This window comes from Littorina saxatilis, linkage group LG17, assembly GCF_037325665.1.
Source record: "Littorina saxatilis isolate snail1 linkage group LG17, US_GU_Lsax_2.0, whole genome shotgun sequence".
NCBI lineage: Eukaryota > Metazoa > Mollusca > Gastropoda > Littorinimorpha > Littorinidae > Littorina > Littorina saxatilis.
Window position 1 is genome coordinate 43,951,132 of NC_090261.1, and position 22,489 is coordinate 43,973,620.

Here is a 22,489-nt window from a genome sequence, read left to right on the forward strand (position 1 = left end):
AGCCTAGCAGACGACATAAATCCCGCTCAGCAAATTAACATGTTAGGCAAATGTGAACGATAAAACGATGGGGATATAATACGTGTAGGGTTCAGAGCATTCTTACCGTTCATATTTAGTACCAGACTCCCCGATGAGGGAAGATACCACACGAAAAACATGCCACGTTTATTTTGAAAATGGGCTTTCCGTCGACCTTGGCAAGGGGCAAAACTCTGCACAGTCAATCTGTCGAAGCTCGATGAAGGTTTCGAACCGCAAATAACTGAAAGCACAGTCTTTTCTCCGAGTTCAAATGAGAGAAAGATCATCACTGTTTAGCTTAACGCTACACTGGAATTTACCAACAGAAATTAAAACAAGAGTTTGCGTGTGATGAAAGCACGACACACGAGACAGCCCACACAAAAGTAGATCTTCTATACGACCTGACCACACAGTTATGCCTATTCAAATGCGCGTAGCAAAATGTGCGTGTTGTATCTTCTTTTTTCTCTGGCGGTACTGACAATATCGTTATTGAAACAATCCCAGTGCACTAAGGGATTTATAGAGCAAATCTCGAAAATAATTATTGAACTCAGCGCTATGCGCTTCGTTCAATAATGAATTTTCTCGATTTGCTCTATAAATCCCTTAGTGCACTGGGATGTCTCAATAACTTAAATAATAATAATAATAATAATAAATGAGCATTTATATAGCGCAACATCATAACTTTACAATTATGCTCTTTGCGCTTGACACTTTTAAAATTAAAACACAGTTATACAAGCATTTACATCTACATTCATAGTCAACAACGCTTAATTAAAAGCATACACCATCAAACATACATTACAAAAAATTCTTCCACTAACTAAGTAATAACAAGTCGCGTAAGGCGAAATTACTACATTTAGTCAAGCTGTGGAACTCACAGAATGAAAGTGAACGTAGTCCGCCGCTAGTGCAAAAGGCAGTGAAAGTGACGAGCCTCTTTGGCGCGGCAGCGGTTGCGCTGTGCTTCATAGCACGCTTTACTGTACCTCTCTTCGTTTTAACTTTCTGAGCGTGTTTATAATCCAAACATATCATATCTATATGTTTTTGGAATCAGGAACCGACAAGAAATAAGATGAAATAGTTTTTAAATCGATTTCGGAAATTTAATTTTGATCATAATTTTTATATTTTTAATTTTCAGAGATTGTTTTTAATCCAAATATAACATATGTATATGTTTTTGGAATCAGAAAATGACGAAGAATAAGATGAAATTGTTTTTGGATCGTTTAATAAAAAAATAATTTTAATTACAAGTTTCCGATTTTTAATGACCAAACTCACTCATTAGTTTTTAAGCCACCAAGCTGAAATGCAATACCAAACCCCGGCCTTCGTCGAAGATTGCTTTGCCAAAATTTCAATCAATTTAATTGAAAAATGAGGGTGTGACAGTGCCGCCTCAACTTTTACAAAAAGCCGGATATGACGTCATCAAAGGTATTTATCGAAAAAATGAAAAAACTTCCGGGGATATCATACCCAGGAACTCTCATGTCAAATTTCATAAAGATCGGCCCAGTAGTTTAGTCTGAATCGCTCTACACACACACACAGACACACACACACACACACACACACACACACACACACACACACACACACACACACACACACACATACACCACGACCCTCGTCTCGATTCCCCCCTCTATGTTAAAACATTTAGTCAAAACTTGACTAAATGTAAAAACATGAATAAAATAGGTAGTGAAAACAAGGAAATACCAGCTGAATACCCTTAATCAAACAGAACATGTTATCAACAATTCTGACAACAGAGAGAAAATAACTCTGTTGGGTTCGTGTGGGTTGTGAAAAGGTGAATACTCTTTCATTTATTGAGGCAAACGTTAAATTCCCACGTGACAGTATAGGCCAGACACTATAGCAAGGGGTCTGTCAGAAACGCATGGACAAGAAGCATGTGTGGAAAATTTGCCTCTACAAAAGCAAGAGTATTCACTCTTGTACAACCCATGTACAAACCCGACAGAGTTATTTCCGAAGTTAGGCTGTTGACCGTACACAAGTTAACTGTGCGGTCCTATTATATCTTTTGTGCGGACGCTGTGCTTCGACAAAACAAGAAAAGAGAAATTTTTGAGCGTGTCTTGTCACCTGGCGCTATGGACCCAATCAGCCCAAACGTTGCGATTTAGCAACAAAACATTTCTGCTCTGACGTTATATATAGTTAATTTACTTGTCAAATGGAAGAAGGGCGTTTCAACAGTTCTTACAAAAATAAAGGAATAACAAGATTTGTTTTTTAAAGGGGGTCAGTGGGACAACTGGTTCAAAAGATATACGCTCTTGAAGACCAAAACTAAGAATTAATGGGGATGGTAGAAGTACACAAGTCGGCTAAATATATATAGGCGGGACGGATGAGGCTAAGAAGCAAGACACAGACAATGAGAAAGCATCCTATACGCCAAGGCTACATTGCTACATAACAATCTCGAGCAGACTACAATTTCAATCCAAAGGAATCAGTTCGGAGACAGACGGAGAACTATACTTGCTGTCAACAAGAAGTCATTATATTGCCTTCGTCTACGAGTGTGCTCCTCTTTCGGCTCTGGAACAAATCGTTAACTTCCTTCTGTCTGTTGTGGGGTTCCATAGTTTTAGGACGCGCCTGGTTTAGAGAACTTTCGCCGACCATACTTTTGGCATCCAAAGTGAATCATGTCTGCGGAGATTGCCGCAAGCACTCTGTGATTTTTTGGGAAGACCGCTCTGAGATTGCGACAGTGGCGACGGCGCGTATATTAACTGGACTCTAGTAGAGCCTGTAGAAGACTTTAAGCTTTGAAGACGAGTATTTTGGTGGTGGTGTGTGTGTGTGTGTTCGTGTGTGTGTGTGTGTGTGTGTGTTCGTTGACTGTTGATAGGTGTTGAAGAGGAGGGATGACCTCATCCCGTTTTGAAGCCTGTCCAAGTCTGCTATGGTGGGTCGAATTGTGTACACGCTTTCTGTGCAAAGAGTGAGAATTTTGGTGGATCAATTCGGCAAAATATTCCCACACTTCACATGAAGCAGTCTTACTGCTGAGTTTTTGATATACATGTGTCCGAAATGGAAGAAGTCAGAATGTTTTATTCGCGAAAACTCAAGGTTTATAACAAAAAGGGGTTTGGGGGTTTGGGATACAACGTAGTTATGATCACAAACGTTTGCACAAAAAGTTTTCATAACGCGATTTGGGTGCCAGATCGCGTCGAATTCGAACTCGAAAAACTGCACCAAAAGAAGTCAGGTTGAGGTTCCATCACATGTTGTTCTCGAATTGATCACGCGTGTAGAGTGAATAATAATCAGTATTCTGTGTTCGCACATTTATGCCCGCTTGTCTTTTACCTTCACGTATGATTCTCTGAATGTCACGTCCTCCATCCCCTGGGCTAACCTCTCGTTTAGGTTTTCGGTCATGAGGAAAAGTCTGTCTGTATCTTCAGCAACGCTGGTGTCTTCGGCGACAGGCTCCTCGGTCTGCTTGTCGTTTGACTGCCTCAATTTGCTGCTTCGAGACACAGGCAGCCAACGGGGTTTCTCTTTCTGCACCATGCTTGCACGCCTCGTTCGTGCAGTTTGTCCGAAATGGAAGGATGCTCGTGTCACATGTAAACAATCTGGACAGATTTCTCGCGATTTACAATGTGATCTGCAAGGAAAGTAAGATGCCTTTAACATACCACCACTCAGACATTGATTCCTGAGCGATCTTCGTCACTCGTTGACGACCTCTTTCATCTCTGTCGAAAACGCCTTGGAAGCCCGTAGCACGTGCATTATTGATGATGACAGCACATTGGGGCGATCTTTGCTCTTGAGATTGTGGTCCAGCAGTACTCGTTATTCCTTCGTCGTAGAGCTGCATTCGGCTATAAATTGTAAACTAATGACACGGATAAAACGATTACGATGTTCAAATTCAGATCGAGTCAATTTGAAGTAAAGGCACGAGTTTTATGAGTCGTTTTTAGGAGTCATAAACAGGCGGGTTTTTTTTTTATCACGTGAAAAGGTTCAAGAAGAGTGTCCTGAATTCAACGAAGCTGTTGCAAGGTACCAGAGATTTTGAGGTAATTTGTGTTGATGTGGATGAAAAGAAAGTCTCAGACAAGGAAGCCGGTTCAGTAGTCTGTTTGACCATAGACCATTTATCCTGGACCGCCAACTAGCTCTCTCTCCGCTCTTTCTCTCTATTACGAGGTAGCGGCCTCTCGCATTTAGGAACCTACGCTTACAAGCCTTTCAGAAATCAGGGGGACGTGATATCCGGTGTCGATTGTAAACATGGACGAAGTTGCCGAGGTAAGTTCTGAAAATGCTAAAATAAACTCAGCAAAAGTGCATATGGAACATGTTTTTCGATGAGTTTTGTTAAGTTTAGTTTTGAGTTTTGGAAAATCCAGTTCATTGTCACCTCCCATTGTCACAAATAACTGGAGCGTGCTTTCTTTTCACTGTCTTCGAATCGCTGGCCTTTCAAACCGGACGCGACGCGCCCCTGAAAGTCGAGAGTCGTAACCTCGAAGGGTCACGTGACGAGTTGGCGGTCCAGGCTATTTGGTCTATGGTTTGACTAAGAGAGACAGACAGCCAGTCAGCCAGACAGACAGACAGACAGACAGAGCAAGCTCATGATATTTGCTCCATTCAACCATCTTAACTACAAGCGTTATTGCATATATAATCACTTGACTCTTTGAAGTATGAATCAGGGAAACACACGAACTAATAACGGAAAGAAACAAAAGCAATATCACTGTACCGCCAACAAAGCAACAAGGTCACACATCCTGCGGAGTTCATGACTTCTCAAGGTTTCTGCATGCAGGCAAAAAAATCCCAGGGAATAGGAGCTGATTGGTATTGCATTAGAGGAATAGCTTTGTATTCGAGACCGCTGACAGTAAGTTTGGGAATTGAAGACGACCAGAGATGGCTCTGACCCTCCTACTCCCCATAAATCTCTGGTCTGCGAGTAGATTAGTGTTGGATGTGGATGTGGAGGTGGGGTGGGGGGTCTGAGCTGGGGGATCGATCCTCTCCGTCAATGTTGTATAGAATCATTTGTCGTCGGTTTGGTATTTGACCTTTTCTCTTTTCTACCTTCATCTTTAGGACTCGCGCTCTATCTTTGACTTAACAGAAGTTGTCCTTTCTGTCTGTTCTCTGTCTGTCCGTCCGCCCGTCCGTCCGAAAGTAGATTAGTGTTATCTAGGGGGTCGATCCTTCCTGTCAATAGTGAATCGGGTTATTAAATCCTTACATTTGTCATTGGTTCGGTGTAAGGCATTTCTGTTCTTAGTTCTTTGATGGTCTTTATCTCACAAGTCTTCCTTTTGTCGTCTAAGGACATTACGATGATACAATCTTCTTACTGCTCGGGAAATAACATTGGTCTGTTTGCTTTTTCTTTTCTTTCTTGTATTTCCTTTCTCGTGAGACAGCCGTACGATTTGGGTGACCAATTTTGAAAGTGATGGTTCAATTTTATTTAGTGTAGGCCTACAGAAAAAAGAAAAAACGTTAAAATTCCCCATTCTGCAACTCCCAATGGACACAAATGTACTGAACTTATTCCATTGGCCGAACGAACGGTGAGTAAGTGGCTCAGTCAATCACCAAAAAGTGGAAAGACTGATCAGAGATAGACGGCTTTGCCCTCAGTACACCCAAGGCATCTCTTCGCTCACGCAGATAAATGGCGGTTTGGGATCTCTCTATCAATAGTCTTTACAGATCATTCTCAGGCACTATGAATAGTGTGTCAGCCATTCTGTCTGTCTGTCTGTCTGTCTGTCTGTCTGTCTGTCTGTCTGCCTGCTTGTCTGTCTGTCTGTCTGTCTGTCTGTCTGTCTGTCTGTCTCTCTGTCTCTCTCTGTCTCTCTCTCTCTGTCTCTCCTCTCTCTCTCTCTCTCTCTCTCTCTCTCTCTCTCTCTCGCTCACTATGTCACTCATTGACACATTCACATGTTCGCTCATTCCCTCCCTCATTCCATCGAGCGGTCTCCAATGACATATCCCAGGGAGAATAAACTGTGTTTTAAGCTGAGATGTTTATCAGATAATCATACAAACCTGAGAATCCATGGAAGGGCAGAAGCACAGGAGTTTGTATTAAACTGCATGACGGGGACTGGTCGATTCAAGTATCATAATCTATAGCTACCACAGTAGTTGGTTATTGGGAACGATATTTTGATTGGCCTGTCTCGGTCACGCAGTTTTATACAAGCTCATGTGGTCAAAAGTAACGTCTATCTCAAGGTCTGAACAGGCGCTGCGAATTATTTTCAGAAATGTCCTCTGTAACTATGTAATTTATAGGACACGACTGAACTTATTTTAAATAACAAACAAATAGCACAGGATTTCTGCATTCATAATTGGTTATTACTTGTTTTCTTAATTTCCCTACTCCCTACATCCCCCCCCCCCCACCACACACACACACACACACACACACATACTCGCACCCTCCCCGTCCCCTGCAAATTTCCACTTCTTATTCGAACATTGTACGGTAACGCTAGGGCGCATGACTCGCTATCGACGGAATGCCGATTTTGCCCTTGCAATGACATTTCCATGCCAAAAATATAAACCCGATTAGTGCATGGTTTATAAAAACAAATACAGTACGCAAAGACTCCAAAGTCGTCGAAAGCAAAACCAATTTCTTTCGGGGATTTTTGTTTCCAATTTGTGACAAAAATGGCAACAAAAACCTGCCTCAATTTGCTTACGACCAAGGTCGTTACCAAACGTGAGCAATCAATGTATCGATGCCCATTGTCATACAGAACGAAAATAGGTCTGCGCAAAAACGGTAAACATTATAATTTTAGCTACATGTATGTAAGGTTCCTTCGTGATATGTAACGATCTGTGGAACTGTGCGTACATTGGGAACAAAGCCGATGAAAGAACAAAAAGTAATGCATCATGATTCAAGCGTGTGAAACTGCAGCACACAGCAGAGCTATCTCTTGGGTTAAAGTTAAACTCTTTCCAAAAAAAAACCACAAAGTTCCAGCAAATATTAGATCAATCATTTGTGCTGTTTAACTTGATAGCATGCCAATGAGTGCGTTTCTAACAAACGGTCAGCTTAAAGCACACTCATTTGGTCGTGAACATAATTCGGCTCACCGTCTCAGATATGGCCAGACTTTTACATGGAATAAGACCATCCATCCACTTGGTCATAATTATACCAAACTAGACTGCCTGAGTGCTCTCTTTGCACAGTGAGAATGTGTTATTAATTAATTTCGCAAAAGCCACTGGTTGAAATTAATTCATCAAAAAATCCAACACATCATAGCAAGAAGTCAGGGTGTTTATTTTTGGTATGTGTCCAAGGGATGGTCTTATCCCATGTAAAAGCCCTGCCAGGTCTGAGATTGGCCGGAGCCGAATTGCTGTTTTCACGAGAAGGAGTGTGCCTTTGGGGCGGGGATATAGCTCAGTTGGTAGCGCGCTGGATTTGTATTCAGTTGGCCGCTGTCAGCGTGAGTTCGATCCCAGGTTCGGCGGAAATTTATTTCACAGAGTCAACTTTGTGTGCAGACTCTCTTCGGTGTCCGAACCTCCCCCCGTGTACACTACATTGGGTGTGCACGTTAAAGATCCCACGATTGACAAAAGGGTCTTTCCTGGCAAAATTGCTTTGGCACAGTTAATAATTGTCTACCTATACCCGTGTGACTTGGAATAATAGGCCGTGAAAGGTAAATATGCGCCGAAATGGCTGCAATCTACTGGCCGTATAAAATTTCATCTCACACGGCATCACTGCAGAGCGCCTAGAACTGTACCCACGGAATATGCGCGATATAAGACTCATTGATTGATTGATTGATTGATTTAATCTTACTGTTTGTTAAAAACGCACTCAGTGACATGCTTTCAAGTTAAGTAGTGCAAAGGATTCCTCTATTTGCTGGAACTTTGTGTAAAAGAGATTGAAAAAAGTTGTAGAGACGGATTCAATCGCAAAGTTCTCAAGTTAACCAGTGCACAACAACTTAATCTCTTTTTATCGGATTTTATTGTCTGCGGCGAAGCACTTGAGACCATGCGTTTAAAAATCAAGTGAAAACAAATAAATTCATGTCTGAAATTGCCTGCACTTTTGAAACTAACTGTTTTTTGAGTGCGTACGTATTAGCTAGCTAGGTAGCTAACTTGCTATTTCTGTCTCCAGTACTAGTAACTATTTGGGACATTACGTGGTTATATGCTAAAACAAGTACGTATTAAAAAAAATATTTAAATTCACTGCGGCCAAGCATCAAATTCCAACAAGACAGTCATGATTGTGAAATGTTTGAATGTCTATGCAAACATGTTCTCAAAATAAGGTAACTTAATTGACTGGCATTTGTGAAAGTGAGAAATGAATACATAACTTGTATGCGTAATTTTAAGAAATCTCCCAGTTATAAAATCATTATTACACTGCTGCAAATGCTGAAGAGATTTTACAATGGAAAGCCTGAATGTTCATGTAAACATGTTCTCAAAAGAAAGTTCTTTTTCAAATGCACTATATTATTCAGATACGAACGAGAATCAAATGGCCCACATCAATATTGCTGCTGACTGACAGCGATATTTGAAAATGCCATTGCAGATCAGTGTTGCATTGTGTGAAGCCAAGGATTTCCTTTCACCCGTACGATACTTTATCATGTCGGGGGAGGTGAGGGGGGGGGGGGGAGTGAACCCGCACAAAAGTTGGTCTGAAAAGCTCAAAGCGTTATCCGTTTCATGTGTATAATTAAAGGCACCAGCTTTGTTGTGTACATTATCGGTTTGTGGCAACTTTACCCGCAGGCTTTAACATCCATTACTAAACATCCGGTTGCCTGAACGCTTAGCCCCAGGGGACATCATGGCTAATTTCCTTGGAGGGTGCGAATGTTTCAAAGAATGTATTTCGTATCGAGCAACCATTGGCCTTGCCGTTTATTATTCTCAACCTTGCTGTAGATGTAGGACTGGGTGGCCGAGTGGTAACGCACTTGCGCTCGGAAGCGAGAGGTTGCGAGTTCGACCCTGGGTCAGGGCGTTAGCAATTTTCTCCCCCCTTTCCTAACCTAGGTGGTGGGTTCAAGGGCTAGTCTTTCGGATGAGACGAAAAACCGAGGTCCCTTCGTGTACGCTACATTGGGGTGTGCACGTTAAAGATCCCACGATTGACAAAAGGGTCTTTCCTGGCAAAATTGTATAGGCATAGATAAAAAATGTCCACCAAAATACCCGTGTGACTTGGAATAATAGGCCGTGAAAAGTAGGATATGCGCCGAAATGGCTGCGATCTGCTGGTCGATGTGAATGCGTGATGTATTGTGTAAAAAATTCCATCTCACACGGCATAAATAGATCCCTGCGCCTTGAGTCCGAGTCTGGAGATACGCGCGCGATATAAGACTTCATATGACATTCATATGTATGGAAGTTTTGAAAGTTAGTAAGTATGGAGCCCGGATGTAAGTCAAGAAAGATAAAGAAGTGTGACAAGCACACCGGAAACGATTTCAGGACATCCGCATAGAAAGCATACTTAAAGGCACAGTAAGCCTCCCGTAAACCATCACAGATACTGTCAGGCTTTTACACACAGTGCAAACACCCTTTCATTTAAACACTCACCGCTTGAGAACATCCTAGGTGCCCTCCGTAAAGAGCCAGCAATTTTCAAATAATTTATTTTTGCGTAGTTTATCTTACCCCTGAGCCATCGTGAACCCGTGTGATCCAGTTTTCCTTTTTCACAATGCAGTCGTCAGTTTGTAATTTGAATGCGACTCGCTGTGAGCTTATCTGCAACAGCACGTTATTATGTACCTCTGACTATGCACGAAACAAACGGCTGTGGTTCACAAGAACTCTCGCGGTGGCTTTTGACTGTTCAGAGGAACTGGCGATAGGCATAAACCGTCGTCTGCTACGAGAACCACGACCTTGCGTGACCCTGTTTCCGGGCTTTTCTTTTTTCAAACTTTCAAAACTTCGAATTGTACTGATCTTATCTTGATGAAAAAATAACTCTTTTATGATTTAAGATTTTTGTGTAACAAGCTGTCAATTTATTATTTAGATTTTAAAAGTTAGGTCTAGCGCCAAAACGCACCACGGTCCGATTGTCTCTGAGACAATCCGCAAAATTAATTCTTTGAAAAGTGCTCGCTCTTTACGTAGGGCACCTAGGATGTTCACGTTTGGTGAGCGTTCAAATGGAAGGGTGTTTGTACTGTGTGTAAAAGCCCGACAGTGTCTGTGATGGTTTACGGGAGGCGCACTGTGCCTTTAAAGCAGCTGGGTCATTCGATGACGTGAAGTGCGAATAAACCTCCGGGGCAGTTGTAATGTTTATTTGGGCAATACAGCGATCGAGTGATCTGTATGAGTCATAACGTCATGTTGTTGCAGGTTGTAGCTAGAGTGTTTCGTCAGGTTAACATTGTCTTACTATGTAAATAGCTTGAATCATTTTGTAAACCCGTTGTGAGAAGGAATGGAACTTTAAGTCACAAGCTTCTAAGAACACTCCATAATTATCAGTATCACACGGTAAGTGCGACAGCCGGTTGCAGCCAGAATTGCACAGTTTCGTTTGATAACTAGAAACTTCAGACGGAAACCGATGCAGAACACATCGCTTTATTTACGTAAAAATAATACGTGCCGGGTCGTTTTGAGGCTCATTCTCTGGCAACCAAATCGATTTCCGTTGTAATGTTGTGTTTTTTGTTTGCGTTGTTTTCAGTCAACGGTAAGCAATAGCGGAACAATGAAAACAAATAACAGTGTTACACGCTTGAAAGGGATGTGGGTCCGTGGCAATGTGCAATGCAAAGCAGACTGGCTGGGTATATTGTATGCCGCCGTTTGATATTGGGGAATATGAAAGTGTTATCTGATCTATGTGTTGTTTTATGATTTGCTTGTTCGTATTCTGCATTACACAATGAGCGTTTTGCTGCCCCTGTACTATCTTACTGTATACTGGATAACTTCGCCGTGTGTGTGGGGGGGGGGGGGGGGGGGGAAGGCCAATTTGTCGTGTCCGTCCGTGTGGAACAGTCTGTCTGGGCGCGCCTGCCTGTCTTGTCTGTCCGTTCTCGCATTTGAGGGGGGTTTAGTGGGAAGGGGGGATCTGTTCATACGCCTGGATGCGTGTGTACATCCTTCCTCAGTCCCCCCCCCCCTTCCATACCTACATGCACTTCTGTCAACCGCTTCCAACCGATGTCTACTTTTCCCCACTCTGTCGACATAATTACACTTTCTTGTTTTTACACGATGAATTTAACCTTCAATTAGTGTCCCACTCCTTTGCTACACCACTCGCCTTTGCTCTCAAGTATCTGATTTGTCGGCACGGGTCGTCACTCAGTTCGTTAAATCCCTCTTGTCGGAGTTCTTTCCTTTTCACATGAATTCCCCCGGGTGTTTAGAAGGCCATTTCTCCAATTTCGTCGAGTGCGCGTTGTGAGACTTCTCAGGGCAAAGAATGGCCTGGGTTGGAGGGTCCTCGAGTTCTATTTCTGTCGATTGTAAGGGCAAGACTACATCTGCAAACATATTGACATCATGTTCTATTCACATTTGGATGTTTTCATACACTCGCCTTTCTGAATGATTGAAGAAAGAGTAACTTGAGAGGGTGGGGGGGGGGGGGGAGAGAACTTTATTGCAAGCGTTTCAAAAATCAACAAAGGATCTTTTGTTACGTGATCCCGCTGTGCGCGTTACGTACGCGACCCTGTTGTACAGTACAGTCGTGTTACGTGACATCCCTTGTTCAGTGGCTTCAAAAGCTTTCAATATATATACATTTATTTGATTTCTCACACCCGATGCAAATGATTTGTGCTGATATAGTATTGGGTTGTGAGAGAGTTCAAACTACACTGAACAGTGACAGTAGATTTGTTATTATGGACGCCCGTGTATATAATCATTGACTGACAGTCGATCGATGACCGCAAACGTTGAGTTGGCTGTTCCAGAGTCACGGTCAGCTAGTTTTCGGACAGTTGACGGGTACACGAAGTGTATGAGGACTCTCAGGGCCTAACAGTTTCATTTTTCTTGGTCCTTTGTGAACTTTTAATGCCGTTTCAAGCCATAGAAAGTATACATGGCATTAATAAGACGCACGCGATATCCTTCACTTGCTCCACAGACATGATTATTTGATTAAATGGCGCCTCGCTGAACACTTTTGCATCCTATCGTTTGAAGCCCTTATGGACTAAACGTACTTTAACGCACATAAAAACAAACACCCCATTGGTGTATAATCTGTTCAATCATGCCCGTTCTTTTTTGGGATACAATCGCTGTGACAATTCCTTGTTGGTGAAATGCTATGAAGTATTATGCTGATCCGCTAGGGTTCCTAAAACTACGTGAGGCAGTTTTCTACATGCACTGTAAGTGGCAGGGGAGATTGTTGATCTGCTTACCCATTTGTGATCTGTGCGTGTTCAAATGCGCATTTTGCCGATGCTTAACAGAAAAAAATGAAATAAATAATTAATAGGTTTAAGAAAGAATAAATAGTGCACACAAAACACACACACACACACACTCTCACGCACGCACACATGCGCGCAAATACATCCACACACACACACACACACACACACACACACACACACATACACACACACACAGGGTGACAGCTTTTTGTCATGAAAGAGGAAGTTTGAATTTACTCATAAAGTGATATGATAATAATGTTTCAGCCAAAAGCGAGGTGAGGCAGACTGACCACGACCGGCTGCTGTCCAAGCCTCAAGCCCTTGTCAATCTTGACCGCTGTCTGGCTCATTTAGCTGCCTGTGGCGTAGACGTCATCGGAATACAGGCCAACGGTCAGTGTCAGCTGTTGTCTGTTACTTCCCTGTCTTTGTCTGCCTGTCTATGACAGTGTGACTGTCTGTCTCTCTATTCACGCACGTTTGCAATGTGCATATTGTGTAATGTCCGCTCGATATGATGCCCTTTATTTTGCAAACATGCACATCGGAACACAAGAGGGCGGGCTTAAAACCAGTTGTCGATATCGGCGTAGATTCGGCCCCCACGTTCGACGAGGAATTTCTTTCCCAGAGTCAACTTAGTGCAGACTATCCTCGGTGTCCGAACACCCCCCATGTGCTCGTATTCGCACGATACAGATCCCAAGTTCACATCGACAGTCTCACGGCTTGGAAACGTGAATACACGCTTGCAGGAAAAATAATGTTATTTATTCATTTATTTCGTTATTACTGAATAATAGAATGGGCTACGGTCAGTGTCAGCTGTATGGTAGCTCGCTTTTCACAGTGAGAAAGAAGCCCGAATGCCATGAGGGCAACCTCACAGGACGAAAAGATACTCATACCAATACCAATGCAACAGCACTCATTATCGCGTGGTTGCCGATTGAAAAGATGCCACGGATGATGGCTTACTCACTGATCAACAAACAATTCCATTCACTTGGCCGCAAAGAAAATATGGCAGACGTGATCATGAGCTCCGATCTGCGTATTTTCGAAAGAATCGAGCGAACACTCCACAAAATGTGCATCTGGTCGTGATGACCTCATTTTTCACTTCCGATCACTTGACTCAACACAAAAAAATCAGTCGCAATATTAGCCTCATTTTAGAGGGGCGCAACTTTTCTGCAACCCTAAAAAGTGTACAGTTAAATTATGTCCGGAAAAGATCTATTGATTAGACAACAAAATTAACGTACGCGTGTACTTATAGCCAACAAATGTGAGTCCATCAACCTTGGTTTCCAAATGTGTTCCTGATTATGAGAATATTCAGAGATACATTGATCTTTTTATCGTTCCAGATTTGGTAGAAGGAGACCTCAAATCTTCGCTTTTGCTGCTGACCCAAATACGTCGAAGATATGACGTAAGTAGTTTCTTCTATCGGGCTTATTGGACAGTTAGTTACCTTCGTGTTTGTCTTCGTCTCTATCCGCCTCCTCATTTTTGCCATTCATTACTGATTAACAAGGAAGGGTTAGTGTCAGGCATGGAAGATGTTTGTTTTTTTATCGCTTGCTTTGGCTTCGTGAGTTGTTTTTCCACAGTTAGGCTATCTTGGGATTTGACATATGAAGCAATTTGCAAATACATGATAGTAATTTAAAAAATAAGTATTTTTTGGAGGGAATGTACTGTAAGCAAAACGTAAATCTGAGAGTCCATTTTTCATTTTAAGATTTTTACGATATAACTGAGTTCAGAGAAAATACAGCCACGATTTCTCCACGTATTTCTTTGTGTTTATTCACTGAACGCAACACATTTAAGGAGACTTTTTTCAGGGATATCGCCCAAATCGTAAACAGCAGTTAAAAAACATATGTGGTAGCGAAGATCTGCATTTCTTCTGCTCAAAAATGGGTACATTATATTTAATCAATATTTTGGGATGACATCACACAAGTCCTTGCCCGTACCCACCCTCAAAATGGCGTCTTTTGGCGGTATGATTCACTGTGAGCCTTCGAAACGGTGACAAGAACTGAACTAAATTTCACATATTTTACAGCAGTGAGTTTCTTTGGAGTCTTAGCTAACATCATTTATTTATTTATTTATGAAGGAGATTTCTATAGCGCATAACTAAAAGCACTATGCGCTTTACATTATCACTAGGTATAAGCACACGCTGACATACTCTGATTAAATAGAACTTAGCCTAGCAAGACATACTAAGAACACTAAACATTTGAGTTCATACAAAAATAGAGAATTAAATTAAATACTGGACAAACGATTATTAACCACCAGCTTCATTACCAGAGCTGGACTCCAAGTTTAACATTGGCGAACGACAAGAAGAAGAAAAGAAGACAAACGATTAGAATAAGCTTAAGGCCTACACCAACTGCAATGGGCTATTTCAAATACAAAAGTTTAGTGAACTATAAAAGGCAGTGCATAAAACTCCATAATCCTAAGGCGATCATAGTTGATAGTCATGCAAGTCAACACAGTGTTGTCTTCTAGCACTGCATAAAAGCTTCATTATCAAAGGCACAGTCCTTTTCCGTGAAAGCAGTTGTGCTCGCTATCTCAGATTTGCCCATGCAGGCCTTTTCATGGGGTAAGGCGATCCCTACAGTTGGACACACACAAACATTCAACACCATGATTGCTTACTTTGCAGAGTGGGAATGGTTAGATGAATAAATGTTGCTTAGGCCAAAAAAAAAATAGGTCTGTTTACGGTAACCCGACCGACCCTATTTTTTTCGCGCAACCCTAAACTTTTTTTTGGCATTTGGGGAAAAAAAAAAAAAAAAAAATCTTTTGGTTTTTTTTTGTTGCAAAATAACGTAAAAATATGGTTTTTTGGAAAAAAAAACAACCAAAAAAAAAAACATCCCGACCTACCGACCCTATTTTTTTGGCCTATGTTACCGTAAACAGACCTTTTTTTTTTTGGCCTTATTGAAACTGGTGTAGGTTAAAATAGTATATCGTCAAACAAGTTCCCACTCTGCACAGAAAACACACACGGGTTGTTGATTTTTGGCATGAGTCCAAGTAGCGGAATAATCGTTTTCTATGTCAAAGCCTCGTCAGATATAAGATGTTGTGCGGAATCGTTCGTATACACGCGAAGGACTTTAACATCTTTTTCTGGAATTGTGGACTCGATCTTTTCTTTCATTCTTTGATTTGACATATATGCTCGATTTTAATCCGCCAGCGCATACATATATTAACCTACAGGCAAAGGTTAAAGAGATGCCGTGCTTATCATTTATGTTTTGCGTTTCGTATGTCACTGATATGCTTCCATGCAATACAAAAATGTCACCGATTATTCATGTAAAGTTCAGTATCTTCGCTCTATACATTTTGCATTAGATAACTGTCAATGCAAAGTTCATGTCCTTCCGTTTTATTTGCTAAACATGTAGTCGATGAATGTTCCATAAGTCTAGCTGCCGACAATTGAAGGGGGTGGGCAAACTTTGAATGGGGTGGAGGTGGGGTGAGAGAAAGAAGGGAAGGAGGCTCTGCTTATCAATGTCTTAATGGCAGTTATAGAGATGTCTATTGATCTCTACAAATGTTAAAAAAAATAAAAAATAAAATCCTGTTTGAAACTTTTATGAGGATCTTTTTCAACTGCATTTTTGTTGTTTGGATAAGTTGTCAGTCATTGAGTGTCGCTTTTAATTGAAATTCTGTCTGTCTGACTCTCTTTATTCACTCAAAGTCTCTCTCTCTCTCTCTCTCTCTCTCTCTCTCTCTCTCTCTCTCTCTCTCTCTGTCTTTCTCTGTCTCTGTCTCTGTCTCTCTCTGTCTCTGTCTGTCTGTCTGTCTCTCTCTTTCTCTCACTCTTTCTCACTCACACACTGACACACACACACACACACACACACACACACACACACACACACACACACACACACTCACACACACACACACACACACATACACACACACACACACGTACACACACACACACACACACACACACACACACACACACACACACACACACACACACACACACACACACACACACACACTTTCACATTCAAAACAAATCAAATGAAGAATGAAACAAGTCGCGTAAGGCGAAATTACCACATTTAGTAAAGCTGTGGAACTCACAGAATGAAACTGAACGCACTGCATTTTTTCACAATGACCGTAGTCCGCCGCTTGTGCAAAACGGAGTGAAACTGACGAGCCTGTTCAGCGCGGTAGTGGTTTCGCTGTGCTGCATAGCACGCTTTTCTGTACCTCTCTTCGTTTTAACTTTCTGAGCGTGTTTTTAATCCAAACATATGATATCTATATGTTTTTGGAATCAGGAACCGACAAGGAATACAAGATGAAATTGTTTTTAAATCGATTTCGAAAATTTAATTTTGATCATAATTTTTATATTTTTAATTTTCAGAGCTTGTTTTTAATCCAAATATAACATATTTATATGTTTTTGGAATCAGAAAATGATGAAGAATAAGATGAACGTAAATTTGGATCGTTTTATAAAAAACATTTTAATTACAATTTTCAGATTTTTAATGACTAAAGTCATTAATTAATTTTTAAGCCACCAAGCTGAAATGCAATACCGAACTCCGGCCTTTGTCGAAGACTGCTTTACAACAATTTCAATCAATTTGATTGAAAAACGAGGGTGTGACAGTGCCGCCTCAATTTTTACAAAAAGCCGGATATGACGTCATCAAAAGTATTTATCGAAAAAAAGAAAATAACTTCCGGGGATATCATTCCAAGGAACTCTCATGTAAAATTTCATAAAGATCGGTCCAGTAGTTTGGTCTGAATCGCTCTACACACACACACGCACAGACAGACAGACACACACACACACACACACACACACACACACACACACACACACACACACACACACACACACACACACACACACGATTGACAAAAGGGTCTTTCCTGGCAAAATTGTATAGGCATAGATAAAAATAAAAAAAGGTCCACCAAAATACCCGTGTGACTTGGAATAATAGGCCGTGAAAAGTAGGATATGCGCCGAAATGGCTGCGATCTGCTGGTCGATGTGAATGCGTGATGTATTGTGTAAAAAATTCCATCTCACACGGCATAAATAGATCCCTGCGCCTTGAGTCCGAGTCTGGAGATACGCGCGCGATATAAGACTTCATATAACACACACACACACACACACACACACACACACACACACACACATACACCATGACCCTCGTCTCGATTCCCCCTCTATGTTAAAACATTTAGTCAAAACTTGACTAAATGTAAAAATAACAAAACGAGAAGATTTGACACAAAGAACCAGACTCGATTAGTCATTTATGATTATTTATGATGACAGATATGACATCTAAACCAGATTGTTTTAAGCCTTGCAAGATCTGCAATCTCTTTACTGACAAACACAGCATGATTTTACATACATTAGAACACTGACATTCTGTTTCAGTCGGTACAGAGTCTGCGAACACAGGGTGATGGGGAACATACGGGGGGAAATGGCGGTGGTGGACGAGGGGGTCAGGGAGGGGGAGGAACAGAGCGGGTGACTGTCCACCCCAGCCGTTGGTCACCAGATCTAGAGATGCCAGGGAGGATTGACACCTCCCCACGCCTGTCTCGCGCCACTCACACGACAGGTAAGTGATTGATTGATTGATTGATAGAAGGAGGGGGTCAGTGTGTGTGTGTGTGTGTGTGTGTGTGTGTGTGTGTGTGTGTGTGTGTGTGTGTGTGTGTGTGATCAATTGATAGTTGAAGGATGGACGGATGGATTGATTGATTGAATTATTGACTGACTTTGCAAAGTCGACTTCGTCCAATGAATGAGAGGCTTCGTGATAAGTAATTTCAAATCAAATGAGTTGACTGATCAGTATTAATTACGCGCTTCAGATTAAGGATTGACGTACTCTTTTACACGTCATGATACTTGAATGACACAACTCCCGACTTCTTTTTTTCCAGACAAGGTTTCCCCACGTATGAGAAGAGGGCAAGCAGTTGACGAAGATCGTATGATTCCCGGTATGATGACGTCAGAGGAACACGTCATGGTGGGTATATTTTTTCAATTTAATTTTCTTTTCTTTTCTTTAAACACATACATATGTTTCTGACCGAAACACTGTTATTTGCCATCTGGGCTGTACAACTGAAGAAATATCGTTAACTTTTCGTGTTCATTGTACTTGTTATATAAAGAATGGAGAAAAGGAAAAAGAAAAGCAAAGTTCGACCATGAATGAGATTGAAGTGGAACAAAACTTCCTGCAAATACTCGAACAGCGATTATTACAGATTATTTCGGTTGTTTTTGTTTTGTTTTGTTTTGTTTTTTCGGTCTTTATTTATTTTCTTCCAGTACTTGCGCTTCCGCCCGCTAGCTTCTTTGCTCGTTCGTTCGTTGTTTCGTTCGTTCGTTCGTTCGTTCGTTCGATTCATCGATCGTTCCTTTGTTTGTTCGCTTTTTAGTTGGTTCATCATGTACTTGGTATGGTGGTTGTTTACTTGCTTGATAACTGAGTGAGTGAGTAAGGAAACGAGTTGATGAGTTTATAGTTAATTACGTTTTGTCAAATTTCCATGGATTTTTGTTCTCAAAGATTCGATCGTTTGATTGATTGGCTTATCAACTTGTTTCCTTATTTGGCAGTCTAGCGGCCATCAAAATCTCAAACACACCGATTCTGAGCGGCCTGCGAGACAGTTCAGCAGCAACAACACGTCTTCCACCAAACCAAGCCCCGCCCCAAGAACGCACGGACCGATGACGTCAGAACGACCGCCATCGCAACTGGGTGTGGCCTGGGCCGCTGACTCCGCCGCCAAACCCCGACAGGTACCGCCCCCGTGTAACCATGGAAACAGTAGTCATAGCAACACTGTGAAAGATGTGGAGCAGAGTTTAGAGAGTATGAAAATCGGCGGGGATAAAAAGCGTCCCATACATTATGTGTGAAACGTTGTTCAGTCAAAGGCACACTCCTTCCCATATAAACGATTCTACTGACTGTGCGATCTGGCCAGGTTGTTACAAGGGATAAGACCGACCCTCCACTTGGACACATACCAACAATCGATGTATCCCTTATCCCATGTAAAAGCAAGCGAGGTGTGAGATGGTGAGCAGAAGAGTTTTCACGGGAAGTAATGTGCCTTTAAAGATGTGCATTCTTAATTATCATGCAGATGAAATAGTAACTCATTTGAATTATGCACGGTGGCTTCGGGGGCAATTTGTTTTTGGTTGGGTCAGGTGATTTACTTTTTTATGGATTCGTGTCTTTGTCCTGTTTTGGTCAATTAAGGGTTTTGATTATTCTGTTTATCCGTTGGGTGTTTCTTATTTACATTAAATCAAGTTGTGACTATATGGTTTAACAAAGGGTTTTTTCTTTTTGTTTTCTTTTCCTTTTATTCAATTCAGTAAAAACTGTATTATCTTAATGCAACAAACAGAACTTTTTCTGTTTTGTAGTTGGGACTGCATGAGGGTTTGTTTGGGGTGTTTTTTTAATTGATACAGTAAACGATTTCATGTTCCTTTTGTCACTTTTGACATCTTTTTTTTTAAATCCATGTTATATTTTTAGATCAGTGTACTTTCACATATGATTTATTTTGTTCGCACAGCTCTCGTTCTCAACACAGCATTGAATCGTGCAAAGAGAGTGATAAGTCTTTCACTCAAAACATCGTGTTAAGTTTTGTGTTGCTTCTAATGCGTTCACCAGAACAATTGCAGCAAAAGAAAAACAAGACCAAAGATTAATACAATGAAAATGTAACGGCACCTTTGAAATATTGATATAATTGTATAAGATTGTTTACTATTCCTGAGCATGACGAGTCTTTTTAACACGTCTGTGCATCAAAGGCGTTTTAATGACTTCTACAGAAGAGAGAGCATAGAACCCAATTAACACATGCATGATTTGTCGAAGTGATTGTCGAGACGCCGGTTGACGTGGTACGCCTGTTTTTGTAGCCAGCATCTTGTTAAAGAACCCAGAATAAAGAAAATGATATAACCCAAAGTTAAGAACTCATCCTGATGTTGTGTTTAAAAACATGCATCCAATCAAATCGTGCACACCCAGGTATACATGTTTAAAGGGTAAACAAATAAAAATTAACTGCATACTCAAATGAGGTCAGCATAATCAGAGGCGGAGGCTAAGCATAAAGTATTTTTTGTTACACCATGAACCGAGCAGCTTGAGCTTTGCATAGAATCCTTCGTGACAAGATGCTTGGTACAAACACGGGCGTGCTTCGTCAACACTGTCGTTGACATTGGTGTCTTGCACGTGGTACCAATGTTGTGGCTTCTGGTGATGTCAGTGATTGGCAGGTATTGTGAAACGGCGTACAATGAGTTGCTGTGGGATATGTCTTAGTGTACGTATTATACGATGCATGCACCCTGCACTTCCTTGTCTTGAGCAACGAATTTTGCAGACTGCCCCCCCCCCCCCCCCCCCACCACATCTTCCCAACACTAACACGCCTCCAAGCACAAACTCTAGACAACATTTTCCGTTACCATTTCCCCACCCCAGTTCAAAACAAATAGAGATATTAACACACCCAAATAATGGAAAAAGATAGCCGCAGAAAATAGAGTAAGATATGGACCGCACAAAATCTTGTCTGTTCAGTTTTTACCCCCTTAACCGGACATTTCACGGTATTTTCCTGTTTTGTGTGTGTGTGTGTGTGTGTGTGTGTGTGTGTGTGTGTGTGTGTGTGTGTGTGTGTGTGTGTGTGTGTGTGTGTGTGTGTGTGTGTGTGTGAGGCAAAGAGAGAGTGTGTTCCTGTATCTTATTTCTGTCTTTGTGTCTGCCTGCGCGCTCGTTAATATGTCTGTCTGTCTGTCTGTTCCGCGAGTGTCTTTGTTATCTTTTAGCTGCATTATGTGTCTACTAGATGATTACCCGCTTCGCCGGGTACCGGCTTCGCCGGGAAGAAGTAGAGCCGAATACCAGGCTGCGCCTGGGACCCGGCTTTGCCGGGTGTACGCCGGCTTTGCCGGCGCACGAAGGAAAGGAAATAAACGCGCAAAACACTGGAGACCTTCTAAAAATAGTAACGTGCAGTGACCTTCTAAAAATAGTAACGTAGTAACGGGAATATGGATTGACGCCACACGGAGGAAGGGAGATAATCGCGGCTGAAAACACTGGAGAAGATAAGGAAGAGTTACTGGTAGTGGATCCCGACACACACACAAAAAATCGGTTCAGCGCGCACAGCGCTGCGCGCTGAGAGCACGTGTTGAAATATCTCATCGATGAGGTTGTGTCCGGGGTGTAGCTGAATACGGTGTCCAAATTTGAAAGAGATCCACCGAGAACTTTGGCCGTGCATCGCGAACAGACAGACAGACAGACAGACACTAGTCGTATATATATATAGATGTGTGATGTTCGTGTTCGTAAACACGTTGAAAGCTAAGCAGTTCGTGTTGATATAACGCATGCTTTATTGTAGTTGCCTTGCATGATTGTGCATGATTGTAGTTTCTTTCCTTTTGGTCAACGCTGTGTCAGTCCTTACCACCAAAATGTACCACTGGCAGACAGACAAACAAACAAACAGACTGACGGACAGGCAGACAGAGCGAAGCCTATCCTCCCCGTAGTATAACCTGGTGTAATAAGTAACATGGAATGCCACATTCTGGTCCTGCTATCGTTTGCTTTTTGTTTTTTAAAGGTTGGGGTTATGCATGTACTTTTTCAGTTCTATTGGCGTCGAAAACGAATGGTCTGTCATAATATTGTTAGGGTATCAAATCAAAGGAGTGATAATGATCATAGCTATAATAGGGCAACATACGCTCAGTTTTGTATACCTTAACTTTT

General features: G+C 41.7%; 1 protein-coding gene across 1 annotated transcript in view; it reads left to right on the forward strand.

The window, feature by feature from the left end:
- The window catches only part of LOC138953125 (hornerin-like), a 92,784-nt gene that overhangs the window by 49,968 nt on the left and 20,327 nt on the right, over positions 1–22,489 (forward strand). Inside the window, exons 4-8 of the mRNA XM_070324916.1 lie at positions 12,828–12,956; positions 13,937–14,001; positions 18,070–18,259; positions 18,588–18,676; positions 19,276–19,461. Of these exons, the coding sequence (XP_070181017.1) occupies positions 12,828–12,956; positions 13,937–14,001; positions 18,070–18,259; positions 18,588–18,676; positions 19,276–19,461 (659 nt within the window). The remainder of the gene's footprint in view (positions 1–12,827; positions 12,957–13,936; positions 14,002–18,069; positions 18,260–18,587; positions 18,677–19,275; positions 19,462–22,489) is intronic.